This window comes from Microtus oregoni, unplaced genomic scaffold, assembly GCF_018167655.1.
Source record: "Microtus oregoni isolate MIOR12 unplaced genomic scaffold, Mior012 000058F_ref0000040, whole genome shotgun sequence".
In the NCBI taxonomy this organism is placed as follows: Eukaryota; Metazoa; Chordata; class Mammalia; order Rodentia; family Cricetidae; genus Microtus; species Microtus oregoni.
In genome coordinates this window covers 6,913,385-6,930,182 of record NW_024543834.1, presented here as the reverse complement: position 1 = coordinate 6,930,182, position 16,798 = coordinate 6,913,385, and the positions used below count along the sequence as shown (strand labels likewise).

Sequence of the window (16,798 nt, the reverse complement as noted above, 5' to 3'; positions counted from 1 at the left end):
AAATTTAATTTGGATGAAGTTTACCATCAATATATAATTGTACTGGAGTAGTATGTTAGATGAGCATTACTAGCAATGAACAATAACTTATTACTAAATTATGGAATGACATTTTAGCATAAATCAATTTATGTTATAAGAATCATATGGACAGGAAAATATTAAACTTCATAAGTGATCCAGAACTGCAAGTCAGAATAATTAGAAGCTGTTTTCCACATGCATAGAAACAAATGGAATTAGTCAGTCACTAGTAGTCTAGGTCATTGATGTCTTGTTGAAATGGGTGTTCTTTCATTACCGATATAAAGGAAGGCTTTAAGAGAATTAGAGGACTTTATGATTTTGCTGTTGTCTACTGCCATGACTGGCCAATCATCGAAACTTCTTTAGCCTTCTCCATTTACATAATGTGTACAATTATGATTACTTAGAGTTTGTTAGGAAAATTAAATGAAAGAATCTATAATAAATAGAATCTAGAGGAAACCTAGCACATGGTTGTTCAAGCTTTTCTGAAAAGGATTTCATCAGTATGAATCAAAATGCTTTGTGGAATATTTGTTGTAACTTTAAATGAGTTACTACTTTTATATTGTAACGTAAGGTGAGAAATAAGCCCCTTATAGGTATTATTTTTTACAAATGAAACATTAACTGAAGAATGGCTAAAGATTAGTAAAATTACAGCTTTTCTACAAAATCCCTTTTTATATTACAAAAGGCTGAGAAGGGGTCCAGCAAGTGAAAGCACCAGATGCCAAGCCTGGCTGTCGGCTACAGTTCAACTCCTGGTACCTATTCTATGTAAGGAGGGAACTGACAGCATTGGGTACCCACTAACCTCCACTTGTAGGTGCACACCATAAATAAGTAGTTTTTAAAAGCAAGTTTGAGAAAACAAGTAATCTGAGCTTCATTTTCAAAACAATGGGGAGAAAATCAGACTATTAACTTTCTGGAGGCAGTATATCACACTTTTTAAAAAATTTATAAATTCCATTATTTGGATGTGGATGCCACTCAGTAGTATATACTTGCCTATCATACACAAGGCTCAGGCTTTGATTCTCAGTAGTGTGTGTGTGTGTGTATGAATGAACTGGGGAGGGGGAGTAACTCTGTAACATTGTTGCTGTGCAATCACAGTGTCCTGAATTAGCCAGCATCAGACCAGTTGGGTCCTCAATGGGCCAACCAGACAAATAGGTAAGGTTTAGATTTAGTAAGAGAGTGTCAGCCTGTTGATTTTCTTCCATTGTGGCAGTTTTGAGTAGGTATGCCTTCCTTACCTCGCTGATCTCTGTTGTTTAGAATGGAGGGGTTCCGATACTGACCTTGTGTCCCTTTGTTCCTTGTTGACATTGTTATTAAGAAGACTTTCTGGTGTGACCCTTTTATCTTTAGAAAGTGTCATTTAACTAGTATTTTCTGAGATCTGCCACCCCTGAGCCTTACCTGTATACTTAACCTTTTCCATCTCACTGTATTTTCTCCTTTACCCCTTCACAGTTGCCTTGTCTGTCTCTGGTAGCATTCATTCTTTGTGGGAATAGGCTTTGACTAGAAATTCATGGAATCACTGTTCTTAGGGTCTCTCAGTGCTACTCTTTCCCCTTCTTTCTCCAGTAAAATATATTTGAAACTTTACTTCTATGTCTGTATTTATTTACTGAATATTTTATTCATAAAATAGGCAGTACCAGGAAGCAAGAGAAACCTATCTTGATCTGGATAATAAAGTAAGAACTTTAAGAAGGTTCATTAAATTACTAGAAGAAATAATGACTCATAGGTACAAAACATACCAACAGTTTAGAAGGTAAGTGCATTTGAAAGGTATATCTCTTTTTCTTTTCACATTATTCTATATGAATAATGAAATCATTAGCTCTTTCCTCAAGTTCAGCTGTATGAGATACTATGGTTGCATGATCCACATTTAGAAACTGTAGTTGAATCAGTACTTTTAAAGGACCTTAACAACAAGCTGGCCCAGCTTTTCTTTTAGGTATCCTTTACTAGATAGCTCTCAGATGCTTGATTGCCCACGAGGGTGTTTTGAGTGAGAACCTAGTAGTACTGGAGCAATTGATTTTACTCTTGGAAATTGTATGTTACTAAGGGAGATTGGAGGGGCCTCTTAAGACACTATCTCAAAAAAAAAAAAAAAAAGACACTATCTCAATTGCTTTACCGAGATCTACTAGAATGGTGTCGTTCCATGATTATAAATGTTTTTTTTTTTTTTTTTTTACTGCTGTGTCTAGTGTTTATAACTGTGCTTGGAATATAGCTGGTACTTGATATATATTGATTGAATAAATAGCCAAGGAAACAAGCTATGAAATAACATACATATGGTACTTTGAAAGAAAATGTCTTCCAAAGGGAGTGGCACTATTAGGTATGGCTTTGTTGCACTAGGTGTGGTGTTGTTGGAGGAAGTGTGTCACTGTAGGCTTTGAGGTCTCATATGCTCAAGCCACACCCAGTGTCTCAAATCACTTCCTGTTGCTTGTGAGTCAAGATTAAGAACTCTGAGCTCCTTCTCTAGCACTAAGTCTGCCTGCATGCTGCCTTGTTTCTTGCCATAATTGGCTGAACCTCTGAACTATAAACAAGCAACCACAATTAAATGTTTTCCTTTATAAGAGTTGCGGTGGTCATGGTGTCTCTTCAGAACAATAGAAACCCTAACTAAGACAATACTCAAAATATACATGCTCTTTCAGGAGTAAATAGATCCCCTACTTATACCACAAGAAGCCAGAGGAGGGGATAAAAACTGGAAGGCAGTTTATAGAGGTTATAGCTTTTAATATTCATATCCCGAGGCAGCTATAGTTCTGTTAACCTATGTTTTCCCCATACAGTTCCTCAGCAATGCTTCTTACTTGTCTTTATATCCCAGTTTCTACGATTGTGTTTGTGTATAGAGCATGTCATATGTGTGTGGAGGCCTGAGGTTGATAACAAGTGTGTTTCCTTAATCCCACCCCACCCCCCAAATTTTTAAAAATTTGCAGGGTTTTTTTTTTTTTTTTTTTGCTGTCTAGCATCTCTTGCTGAGCCTGAAGCTCATCAATTTGGCTGGTTTGAAACCATCTGTGCCTGTTTACTCCCCACTCTCCAGTGCTGGGGTTACAGCAGCCTGAGGCTATGTGGGGCTTTTTATATGATGTCTAGAGATCCAATCTCAGATCTTTACACTTTAGGGGGCAATTCAACAACTGAACCATCAACTTCCTAGAAAGAAATGCATGAAAATATACCTAGCTGTTGTATATATGGAGAAATTCAGAGGTGGCCTTAAATTTTTTTATGTTTATTATTTGGCATATATGTGTCCTGTATGCTATGACCTAGTATGTGGAGGTCAGGACAGTTTGCAAGAGTTCATCTTTTTCTTTCATCACATGTCCTGATTGAGCTCAGGAGCCAGGTTTAGTGGCAGTCACCTTTACCCATCTTGCTGGCCACTAGGTACGGCTTTAAAGATAAAATGTTCCATCATAGCCTTGGACTACAGTAAACTTTGAAATGCATGTGTATAGTTGTTGAATATTTTTTTCTTTTGTTTTGGGGGTTTTTTTTGTTTGTTTTTGTTTTTCAAAACAGGCTTTCTCTGTGTAACAGTCTTAACTGTCCTGGAATAGGCTCTGTAGACCAGGCTGGCCTCTAACTCAAAGAGATCACCTGCCTCTGCCTCCTGAGTGCTGGAGTTAAAGGTGTGCGCCATTACCGCCTGTTCCTAGTTGTTGAATTTTTAAACTAAGGTGTTTTAGAGTGGGCAGTTTAATCATGCGCATTTGTGGGTACAGGGTTGCATCTCAGTAAATGTGCATAAACAGATACTTCCGGTCAGGGTCATCGGCACAACTATGGTATGTCCTCCACAGTCTGCTGTGCTCTCTAGCTTTGTGTTCCTCCTCAAATGCTAGGCTGCATGAAAGTGTACATTTGCTTTATTCTTTAATGAGTAGTAATTTGGGGCCATTTGTAGGGCTCATCAGTTCATTTCCTATTTTTCAGAGATCATGTTGACTGGAACTGCCTTTGCTATTTGGTATCCAGACTGAAAACTCTTATTTCATGTATTTTGTCTGGGTTTTGAAGAGTTTTAGAAAAAATAAGTGAGGCCGGGCGATGGTGGCGCACACCTTTAATCCCAGCACTCAGGAGGCAGAGGCAGGTGGATCTCTGTGAGTTCGAGACCAGCCTGGTCTACAGAGCTAGTTCCAGGACAGGCTCCAAAGCCACAGAGAAACCCTGTCTCGAAAAACAAAAACAAAAACCAAACAAACAAAAAAAAAGTGATATTTAATTTCCCTATTTTTATTTTGAATTTAAATTTAAAATAAAGTTTCTGTTATGTACATGTTTTCCAGATGTAGTTTGTTTCTTTGTTGTTATAGAAGCTAACATTTAAATAGTCTCTGTAAAAGTTGTGCTTTCTTGGTTTGGGTTTTTTTTTTGTTGTTGTTGCTGGAACAAATACTCTGAGAAAAGCAACTTAGAGAGGAAGTGTTTAATTCTGCTCACAGGTCAAGGCAGAGGAATCACAGGTCAAAGGAGTAGGAATTTGAAGCAGCTGGTTATGTTGTATCCACAGGGAAAAAGCAAGAGTCAAGTGTGAATGCATGCTGATCTGACCCCTTTTTACATCATTAGCTAAGGATCCTGTGCCCAAGGAATGGTCTTCTAGGCTGGCCTTAGTTAACCCAATAAAGATAATCCATCACAGGTATGCTCAGGCTCGTTCCTCAGGTTATTCTGGATTGTCACATTGACAAAACTAGCCATCATAGTGTGTTACCTTAGTAGAGGCTTTAACACTGAAGTGTTTTTCAATATTGTTTTCTCGGTTGTGGAAAGAGAACAAACATGACCAACTTGTTAGAATCATTTCTCTCTACTCTCTAACCTTATTTTTGGACAGTTTATGATAGAAATCCTGTGAATGGAAGCAGTCCATACATTGGAGTATTGAAGGATGTTATAGGGAGTTGTGGAATCCAGTTACTAGTGTTGAGGCAGTGAAAGAAACCAAAATCTAGATTTCTCTGTCTTTGAGTGTAGAGAGTTCATATAGTTTGGAACATGTAGGCGGAAACTACCTGTTTGTTTTCCTGACGCTCAGAACCAAATAATCATACAGAAACTATTAATTACAACACTGTTTGGCCTATTAGCTCAGGCTTTTTATTAACTAGCTCTTACATCTTGAATTAATTTCCTTAATAGTTCAGTGTCACCTGATAATGGAGCAGAAATGATGAGGCTTATAGTATACCAACAAAGGCTAAAACATTCCCTTAACCTTCTTTCCGCTGTGAAGTTGGGGGAACAGACAGGCAGATAAAGAAGATGAATATTTATTTACCTTGGTGTCTCTAAAGCTTAATTTCTTTAAGGACAAGATTTGTCTTATGCGTGAGAGTAATAATGCCTTGAATAAACTATTTGGGTGAGTAATACATTCACATGGACTGACTGTCATAATGGGGCATATTAAAATGTAGACTATCTTTATTTGTTTATAAATACTTGATATAAAAGTAATGAGTTTGTTAAAATCCAGAACACAAATAAATATTAAAAACATAGGGAAAAACATCTTAAATACACCTATTAAAATGGAGAGCTGTTGTCCAAACATTAGCATAGTTGTCTGTGTTTATATCATGTCGAACATATAGTTCTGTATTATAATGTATCAAATTATTTTATTTCAAGGTGTTTGACATTGCGATGCAAATTATACTTTGACAACTTATTATCTCAGCGGGCTTATTGTGGGAAAATGAATTTCGACCACAAGAATGAAACTCTTAGCATATCAGTAAGTATCTTGACCCCACATTTTTATTATTAGTTGTTTCTGTTCTTTTGATGAGACGTTGATCAACCTTTTCCTGTTAATCTTTAGAAAATAGAAATTTATTTCTAAGCTAAAATGATCTGTGCTAGTATTTTTCACATTAAGTTGTTACTAATAAAGCTAGTAGCTTGGATTTTTTTCCCCCGGCCACATTGTTTTCTTAGGATGATAAGTAGAGTTTTATTTTCAGTCTAACAATTGTTAATCTTGTCTACTCCTCTTTAAGTTTTACACAGCACCATGTAGGACATTATAGAAAGTCCATTGTCTGTAGTCCCACTGTGGGAAACCAAGAAGATTTTGCTTTGTAATTTAATTATCTGCTGTAGATAACTACCTTTGTAGATTCTTTGGTTGTGGAAATGTGTACAGAACGTGTGGTGTGGGGATATGGATTAACAATTGTATAGGAAGATAAAAAAACAGTTTCCCACTTTAAATAGTAACTGCTATCCTTGATACCATAATTTTATCCTTCTATTCAAATATTCACAGGAAATATTTGGTATTTGGGGTACCCTTGTCATTTAGAACCTCTGCATTTTAACCAAAATAGGAAATATTGGCCTTGCCTTATTGATTGATTGATTGATTGATTGATTAAATTTCCACTGGTAAATTGTGTTCACCATCTCTCTACCCACCATTTTTGAGATCCAGTTTTTTAAAGGTACAGATTTAAAAGTATGGGGAGGAATTAGGCCTATGGTTGGTGGGTAATATGTCATGATAACCCATTGTTTTTACTACAAAAGTACAAGAAATTGCAAAAATTCTATTTTTAAAGACATTGGAAAGCTGTGGAAGCAACAGTGGCTAGATGAATTGAAATTCCAAGAAGTGGGAGAGCCTGTCCAAAGCAAGCTAACATTGCTGGATATTTTCCTTCCTGGAGGCATTTGCTGATGTCAGGATTTTTGTGGTGACGGGGACTTCTGAGACTAGGTGGCAGGGCTTGTGGAGTAATAGGCACATGACTACTATTTCAGTTCATTCTTGAGGGCTTAGGTTGTGCATGGCTGGGCAAAGGCACCAGAGCCTAAATCTTAGTAAGACTATAAATCCACTCCAGGCCTGATTTTGTAACGAGAGGGCCCAGCCTGCTTGTTGTTGGGGTTTTCTGTCCTGTCTGTACCCCCAGCTGTTAAGTCCTAGAGAAAAATCACACAAAGATCTCTATAAGTTATAAAGCTTATTGGCCCATTAGCTCTAGCCTCTCACTGGCTAACTCTCACATCTTGATTAACCCATTTTTCTGATCTATGTTAGCCATGTGGCTCAGTACCTTTTTCAGTGGAGCAGATCATATCCTGCTGCTTCTGTGGTCTGGGCAGGAGTGGGAGGAATCAACTTCCTCCTTCCCAGAATTCTCCTGTTCTCATTACATCATTTCTACTTCCTGTCTCGTTTTCCCACCTATACTTCCTGCCTGACCAATCAGCGTTTATTTAAAACATGATTGACACAATACAGACAATTCTCCTGCACCATGATTTCTCCCATATTAACTGTCAGCCAGCCTTAGCATAGTATGTCCTAGTCAAATGGAAACTTGACTCCACCTTGGTAGGCTAGCTATTATGTCGGATAACATATCTGTTTTTATGCAAAACATTAAGTATAAAGTAAAAAGACTTGAGTCCCTACCATATAGTTTGGAGTCAAGCAGGTTGTCCATGCTCACCATCAGTGTACCAGTGATTCTAGCCAAAATCAAGGAACAAAAGAAAGGGATGATAAAGGAAGTCAAATTCCTTATATTTATACTTAACCAGGCCGTCTATGTGATGAAATCTATATAATAAGGAACTAAGCAGGGTTACAGAGACAACATTCAAAAGTGAATTATATTTTTATATATAGCAGCATGATCAAAAACTGAAATTTTAAAATACCATCTATAACAACATTAAAATATAAAATACATAGAAATCTGACAAAATATCTAAAAAGCCAAGAGAAATAATGAGAAATTAATGAAGACCTAAGTGAGAAATCCATGGTTGTCAGGACTCAAAAGACTCAGCAGGGTCTGGGGAGAAGTCCCATCCAGTAAAGTGCTCTGCAAGTGTTAAGACTTAAAGAGTGTAGATCGCCAGCATTGCATAAAAGGCCACACACCAACCCCAGAGCTCTATAGGCTCCTCGCCAGCAAGTCTAGCTGGATCAATGAGCTCCAAGTTCAATAAGAGACCCTGTTTCAAAAAAAATAAATGTGAAAAGGATTGAGGAAAACAACTCCCTCCCTCCCTCCCTCCCTCCCTCCCCCCCCTTTCTCTCTTTCTCTCTCTCTCACACACACACACACACATGCACACACATACTGCATACACTTATGTATATAAAGCATATATGCATACAGCACATACAATTCAACATGTCAAAATTTTGGTTCTTAGATTCAACACCAGTTGTAAAGTCACAAGCTTTTTTGTGGAAATTGATAAGCTGGTTCTAAAATGTGTGGAGAGTAGAAATGCAAAGGAACTAAAACAGTTATAATAACTTTGAAAAGGAAGAACAGTATTTGAAGACTTCCATTAACTAAAGACTAAAGTAATAGACAATAAGGTTCTGTTACATAGTGGCTCTCAATCTTCCTAATGCTGTGACCCTTTAATACAGTTCTTCATATTGTGGTGACCCCAACCATAAAATTATTTTCATTTATGAAAGTTGTTGACCCTGTTACTTCATAACTCTAATTTTGCTGCTGTTATGAATCATAATGTAAATCTGTTTCCCGATGGTCTTAGGTGACCTCCCTCAAAGGGTCGTTGAGACCTATCAAGGAGTTGTGACCCACAGATTGAGAACCCCTGTGATATAGAGCCATCCAGATTATGGAAACCAAGCACACAAGGGAATTTACAGAACGATGGATATGTTCTTTATTCTGAATTGCAGTTTCATACTTAAACATATTTATTACAACTTAATTAAATTGTGTATTTTAATTGTGTGCAGTTTGCTGGATCTTATTAAAATTAAAAAGGTTTTTTTACATTTATTTGAGATTTCATGCCGCAGTGTAAGTATGGAGGCCCAAGGACAATTTGCAAGTGTTTATTCTTTCCTTCTGTTCTGGGAGTCCCTAAGAATGAAACTCAGATGCTCAGGTTTGGTCCCGAGTACCATAACCTGCTAAGCTATCTTGCTGGCCCTCTTCTTGTTGTTGTTTCCTTTTCTTTTCTTTTTGTCTCAAAGCCGTAACAGTTACCAGAGAAATACGACTTGGAAATGTGATTGATAATTAAAAGGAAAAGCAAGAATAGAGCCAAACTCATGGTGATAGTTACAGTAGATAGTAGGCTGGTCTCTTACCACAAGTGATATGTTTCATGAAATAAGAGTTATCCATAGCAAAGTACAGTTTCAATACAGATTTTTAATCCACACAAAACATGGTTCTAAAACTTTTAAAATGTAGTACTTGATATGAACAACTCATTGATTGGCTTGGCTTAATCGCCAGCTGGATGTAGGTAAAGATAAATATAACTGAATTCAAGTAAGTCGGAAAGAAATATGTGAGCAACATAAAAACAAAACAAAAAAAAAACACCAAACAGGACAAAATTAGCAGGTTTTGTGAGAATGTAATTGGAGTTCCACAAACAGAAAAATGTTGAGAACCAAAGTATTTAAGGGGCCAAGAGCATCAAACTTAACCTGTTCTCAGATTCTTTCACAATCTGGGAAGTGCTCTTAATTTATAATAAACCAAAACATGAGGGCTACGCTGAGGTCTCTAGCACAGCCACTGCAAAGAATGTCAAGTGAATACATGTTAAAGGCCAACTAAAAGAAATTGCTTAGTGAGAAGCCAGGTATGTCTATTCACATTTGGAGTGCTCAGGCAAGAGGATTAATACAAATTAGAGTCCACTGTAGGTTACAGAGGGAGACCCTGTCTCAAAATAGTCAAAAGAGAGAAGACAGCAAAGAACATGGGAGACAAACACAAAATAGTGAGAAATAAAATGTAGTTACATTATGCCTTTGTGGGCCAAGAAAGTATATTAAAAGCAAAGGTTGCCAATGTGTATAATAAGATTTATGAATCAGTTCTGGTAGAGGGAGACTTGAAATAGTTTTAACATAAGGACAATGAAGATCCTGAGTGAAAACATGTAACAAAGATGTGTCATCCAGATAGACAAGAGAACTTAAACATTGCTGCTAACAAAACAAGGTTTCCGTAGGCTCGAGACCAAAAGGAGTGCTTCATAGGATTAGAAAGTTACATTGAAAAATACTTGTATAGTCAGAAGACAGGAAATACAGGAAAACTGGATTAAAGGGCACGATAATAGTTAAATATAGGTGGAATTTTCACTCAGTAATTAATGGAAAAATCATAAAGTCATTAAAGTTATACAAGCCTTATTGTATTACCAAAATTTTGACCCAGTAGCATAAATGTAGAACACTGTGGTGTATTATAATCTTTGGTAACTGCCTTTGGAACATTTACCAGCAGAGACCATTTTCTTGTCCTTGGTTAAACATCTTAATAAGTTTCAAAGAATTAAAGTTATAATTGAATGAAATTAGAAATAACAGTACCTAAAAATCCCAAATTTATAAAATTACAGATTTCTAAATGATTAAGGAATCACAACAAATCACATGGGAATTAGAAGATAATTTCCATCAACAATAAAATAGTAAAACATGGCAGAACTTGAATGAGGCATTGTAGCACTTTTCAGAAAGGAATTTGTGGTGCTCTATACATGTTTCAGGAAGGTAGATCCAGCAATAGTGGTCTGTCTCGGGAAGCTAGGAGAAGATAACTAGGAATTCGGGTACAGAGATCTCTGTGAGAGCAGAAGAGGAGAGGAGAAAGTACATGTCCAGGGGTAACAAGACAGTGGAGACTGCAAAGCAGACTGACCATGACTCCCTCATCTAGACAGACACTGCTGTAAACCTGTGGGTAAAGGGTGATCATTTCATGAATTATATTGGATTCAAATTATCGGTTATTCCTTTGGTTCAACAGAAGAAAAAAAAAACCAACTGACTTTTATCCCAGACACAAGTAAGGGGATTGAAATGCTAATTATTCTTACTTGACTGGTGTGTGCTTCATATGTGTGGAAATAAATACACCATGCTCCATTAATTTGTGCCACCCTTGCCTCCTAATAAAAAGTAAAGTATTTTCATGAAGATTTAAAAAATAGGACACAAAAAGCAATTTTAAAAAGTAGCCATAGTAAGGGAGGCTATTGCCTGGGGAAAGGTAATTTTTGGTACATAATAAAAGAACTTATCTAGATATTTTTGAGAATAATAAAAGAAAAAAAAACTTGGGCCCATTTTAAAATCAAATGGAGGCTAAGCACGTGGGCAGGGCAGAGCTCAGGTTGTTAGTCACAGCGAAGCACAAACATAGGCAGGACTGGGAATTCGGTTGGTAAGGAAACGGAGTCAGAGCTACTACATTGCTATTGGGAGGAAAGTGGCATTACTTTGAAAACCCATCTACTTTTGCATGTAAATTCAAGTATAATAAATGCTTATCTCCTTAGGGGCATTTTGTCTTCCAAATGTGATATACAGTATACATTTAAATTCAGACTTTGTAAGCCTTTTAAAATATCAAAAAAGGAACGTATGCTCATTTGAGAATAGCATATGCCTGATACTTATATAAAACTGGTCTTTTCACTTTGTTAGATATATAGTATGTCTACAGTTTTGTCAAAATAAAATAGACTGTCTCTTTATATTATTGTCTCACGAAATTATGCAAAAGGATGCTTTTAATATCATTAATTGATTTTGGTGTTGTTGTTTTTACCTTGGAGAGTTTTAAAATTTATTTTTAAAAATGTCTTTCAGTCCATTCCCACTGTTCTTGGGTAAACCTCTTTAAGTGGGTCTGTTTTGACAATCTCAATTATTAAAGCTGTGTAACCACTAGATGTCACTATGATTCTAGTAATGAAAAATTATCTCAGTACTTTAAATGCTTAACTTGGTAACAGTTTTAGAAGAACTAGTTTAAATTGTTTGTTTTAATAAATAATGTTTGGTTAAGTATTAGATTTGTTTTCATACCTTTGGAATTTTGGCATGTTAGGTTCCATTAAGGTCACAAAAAGTACTCAATTTAATTTTTTAAAATTTATTTTTTGTGTATGGACTTTTGGTCTACGTGTATGTCTATGCACTAAGTGCATGCCTGAAACCTGAGGAAGCCAGAAGAAGGAATCCTATTTTTGGAACTGGACTCATAGATGGACATGGATCGCATTGTGGGTGATGGGACCTGAACCTGGGTCCTCTGTGAGAGCATCTTGACTCTGAGCCATCTCTCCAGCCCCTAAGTTTAATTCTTTTAAAGTGAAACAAAAATTGGATAGCTTGCTGTTACAATATAAAATATTTTGAATGGAATAGATTCTTTCAAACTTCTAAATGATCTTAGCTTTACCTCTTTTCTCTCTCTCTCTCTCTCTCTCTCTCTCTCTCTCTCTCTCTAACTGTAAACCTATTTCTTGTGATCACCCTTAAAGGTTCAGCCTGGAGAGGGAAATAAAGCTTCCTTCAATGACATGCGTGCTTTGTCCGGCGGTGAGCGCTCTTTCTCCACAGTGTGCTTCATCCTTTCCCTGTGGTCCATTGCCGAATCACCTTTCAGATGCCTGGATGAGTTTGATGTCTACATGGTACTGTTGAATTTTAATTTTTCTAATTTTTATTTGTTTGGAATGTTTTGAAAGGAAGAATCTTTTATTTCCCCACAGCAGGGTAGGCGTGCCTTGCCACGTTATTTTGTGATGTTAGTGGTAGGACAACCCTATAGGTTAGTTATCTCCAAGGCTACTGTGGTCCTCTAGAGACCCAGCTATACTCCAGCTTTTGTCTAACGATGTACACTGTGAGTTTCCACCTAGCAGGCTTTCTCTCCTTCAGCCTTTTCCCTAGCTTATTGCCATCAACCTAGAAATAATCATAAAACTTTTACTTCTTAACACAGAGCTTTTGTAGACTGGCTCCTTGGGTTATGGCCAGGCTTTTCAAAAGAATAACATGAAGGCAAGCTAGATAACAGAGATGCAAGGACATTTGACTTTAAGGATTAAAAAAAAAAAAGGTTGTAAAATCTTGGTCTGCTACAATTTTTCAAATGACTTAGATTTACCCTTCAGGGGTCTCAGTTCTCTATGTAATAGATGACGTTATTATCTGCTACCTCATTGGGCTGCAGTGAGGCTCAGACGAGACTCTGTGCCTTAACAATGCCCTTACTATTGATGCATTGTAGTCTGGGTGCAGGCTCTACAGCAGCGCTTGTTGATCAGCTTGGTCTCTATTTACTGGAGTACTTGGCACCTGACCTCCCTCTGGGATGTGTTCTCTTATCGCCTCTACACTCTTTCATTTTCTGTGTCCTCTTTCTAATCTGACTTTCTACCTCCCAATTCTGATATCACCGAGTGTTTGAATTTTTCGGTTTGCTTTCTACAGTATTGTTAATTTTCTGGTCACGTGTAGATTTGATGTCATATATATTCCTCCCTACAGACTCCAAAACTATCTGCTTATAGACCTACTTGATGGATGTTTTCTGTCCTGATATCTCATTTGCAGTCTAGATTTCCCACTACCATTCCACCATCCAGTAAACTGTCAGCATCCGAGCTCAGTGTATCTGAGACCAAGTGGCTCTTTCTCTCAAAACATTTTTCTTTACTAAATTTTTTACCTTGTTAATGAGAAATTATCATTACCACTCTAATCACCTAGCTCTAAAACCTGTGTATATCTGACTAACTCTTCCCTTTGACTTACACGCTGACTGGTCCTTTTTGATCCTCTGCAAAAGTTTCTACCCTTTTCTCCCTCCTGGTGTGGCTCTGCTACCTCTTGTTGTTTACCTCCAGCTGCTGTAGTATCCTCTTGAGCTAGGCTTTCGGACTGTCTTGCTACTTCTGCAGCCCATCCTCCACATGTTTTAGGAGAGTTGATTTGTAAAAACAGGCCTGACGATGGTAACCACTCTTTTAAAAGCCCTAGTTGGTTATATCTAAAGTATTTAATTTTGTAAGGTAATATTGAGACCCTTAACGGTATAAAAATTTTAGCTGTACTAACCTGTAATTTTCCAAGCTCCATACCGGTCTAATGTTTTCATACATTGTGTGTTCAAGTCTGCTTATCTTTCAATGATGCTGATTTGGTGATGCCTTGTGACTGCCAAATTCTAAGAAACTTGATAAATTTGAAACTAGACTTGTTTTGTCTTTATCCTGAGGAATTAACTATTACTGTACCTATAGATTAATTTTGTAATAATTGTGTTATTGGTATATTTTCTTATTATTCTAGTTGTTACATGTGTTTGAGAGAGGAAGCCATAATATAAATACTCATGTCTATAGAAATGACCTAGGAGGATATTTATTCAGTTATTTTCCTTTTATAGTTTCTGATACTATTTTTCTATAAATGATCTACGTGGTATTGTATATAAAGTAATGAACCAAATTCTAGAAGTTTGTTTCAGCCAATAGAATGTGCTTTTACAGGAATAGCTGATGCGAAACCAGTCCTAACTTTTATCATTTTTTTCTTCAGGATATGGTTAATAGGAGAATTGCAATGGACATGATACTTAAGATGGCAGATTCCCAGCGTTTTAGACAATTTATCTTGCTTACCCCTCAAAGCATGAGGTAACTTCTTAAAACTTTTTGTGAACACACACATATGTGTGTGTTTTGTTTTTCTGATTACATGTAGAAGTGACGTACATAACTTAACACCCCTCCCTACACATACAAGGCTCCAAAGTCATACCTGCCAGATGAAGGTGTCTCATTCTGTAGGTCTAGAGCTGTGTGCCCTGATACCCAGTATCATCCAGCAAACATTCTGAGCTCAGTGTGTCTGAGACTCAATGGGTCTTCCTTTCAGAGCATCTTTCATTTCTAAATATATGCACCATTTAATAATGGGAGAGAAATCTGTATGGAGACACACACACACATACACACACACACACACACACACACACACACACACACACACACACTCCCAGCCAGCCAAAGTAGTCCTGAGTGAAAACAGCATGGGACTGGCATGGTTTTAAATACAGAAGTAAATAACCAGGGTGAGGGGGCTTTAGTCCTTTTCTTGCTCAGCAGACTTAAGATGACTTCTGCTTTCCTAGGTGCATAGACTTTATTCATGTCCTGCCCCTTCTTTAAGAAATGAATGGACTCAAAAGTAATTTTGACTTGATTTTGAATTTGTTCCTTTGTGGTTTTTGATTTTAGTAATTCTGTGTAAGACAAATGACTCAAGATTTCCTCTTCTTTATTCTTGGTTACTTAGAAACACTAGTCTTAGAAAGAGCTCTGCTCTGTTAGCCATCCTCTGCCATGAAGGATTGTGATTCTGTGGAAGTTTGATTTGGAATATATAGGCCACTCTAGACAAGAATGTGAAATAGCTGACATAAAATTTTTTTATTCCCTTTTCATCCAAATTGAAAAATATTAGTATCTAGCAGGAAGTTTTCATTCATTGATTGCTCATATTGTTGGGGACTGAACCAATGGTGAGTGCAAATATTTAATGAGTAGAAACTTTTTTGGGGGGAAATTGAATGTTTAATTTTGCTTCCTCTAGCTCACTTCCTTCAAGTAAACTGATTAGAATTCTTCGAATGTCTGATCCTGAAAGAGGGCAAGCCACATTGCCTTTCCGACCTGTGACTCAAGAGGAAGATGACAACACCAGTTGACAACTTAGTGCCTTGCCCTCCTGCTGGAAGACTGTGAGGGGTCTGGACTGGCAGATGAAATAGAACGAGACTAAGATTCTGAAATAGAAGAGGCTCCTGTCACCTGATCCATAGATTGTGGAAAGCCTAGAAAACCAGCCGCTGCCAATAGATAAAATTACGACTGCTTTCCTTGTGAAAACCAATTTCACAATACTGGTTTTAAACCTTTTAAGTTTGCTTGCTTTGGAGTTTCTGTGTTTTGTTTGTTTTTACCATCTACTTTTATAAATTTTTTCAGGAGTAAAATTTTGTACATATGCAAATGTACATATCTGTTCAGTTTGCGTTCATTTCTATAGTATTTTGTAAGAATTATAATAAAAGTTTGAACACCTGATGTTTACTTTTGACTTCCAGGTTGTTACGGCCTAGTTTTTAAAATTAGCAAATGTCTCAGTATGGAATGGGGGATGCAGTGCACAAGATTGGATATACTGCACACTTAGTTTAAGTATTAGAGACCTACAGAAGTCTGGATATACTAAGCAAAATCTTTGCTTGCACATTGATTTTTAACACTAGGGTACAACTATAGATTTGGGGTATAATTTTTATTTTTTTAATTTTTTATGGTTTATTTATTTTATGTGCATTGGTGTGAAGGTGTCAGATCCTCTGCAACTGGATCTTCAGACAGTTGTGAGCTGCCATGTGGGTGCTGGGAATTGAACCCAGGTCCTTTGGAATAGCAGTCGGTGCTCTTAACCACTGAGCCATCTCTCCAGCCCCTGGGGTATAGTTTTTAATCACTATATTTCATTAATTTTAAGTTGGCAAAAGTACCTTTTATTAGGCACTTTGATAAATCACTGAAGTGCTGCCAGCCCCAACAATGCTTTCTCCTTTGTCCTTAAACTGTCTTCTACCCAAGCTGTGTGATAGAGTTCCCATTTTGACCTGTAGCTTGTCTCCCTAGTGTAAAGGCCCTCTGTTTCTGGTGGTACTGCCACTGGTGGTGGTAGTGGTGGTGGTGGTGTGTGTGTGTGTGTGTGTGTGTGTGTGTGCGCGCGCGCGCAAGAAGATCACCTAGGCTTGCCTAAGCTATAGAGTAAGTTCAAGGTCAGCCTGGGCAGCTTTACCTATCTTAAAATAAAAGTGAAAATGAG

General features: G+C 37.2%; 1 protein-coding gene across 2 annotated transcripts in view; it reads left to right on the top strand.

Annotated features, from left to right (window-relative positions):
• The window catches only part of Smc6 (structural maintenance of chromosomes 6), a 62,210-nt gene extending 45,937 nt beyond the window's left edge, over nucleotides 1–16,273 (top strand). The window contains exons 22-26 of one of the 2 annotated variants that reach the window (XM_041639404.1): nucleotides 1,697–1,822; nucleotides 5,740–5,845; nucleotides 12,415–12,567; nucleotides 14,480–14,577; nucleotides 15,536–16,273. In XM_041639404.1, the coding sequence (XP_041495338.1) occupies nucleotides 1,697–1,822; nucleotides 5,740–5,845; nucleotides 12,415–12,567; nucleotides 14,480–14,577; nucleotides 15,536–15,650 (598 nt within the window). In that variant the 3' untranslated portion in view covers nucleotides 15,651–16,273. The remainder of the gene's footprint in view (nucleotides 1–1,696; nucleotides 1,823–5,739; nucleotides 5,846–12,414; nucleotides 12,568–14,479; nucleotides 14,578–15,535) is intronic. The other variant, XM_041639403.1, reaches the window with a different exon arrangement.
• The last annotated feature ends 525 nt before the right edge of the window (nucleotides 16,274–16,798 follow it).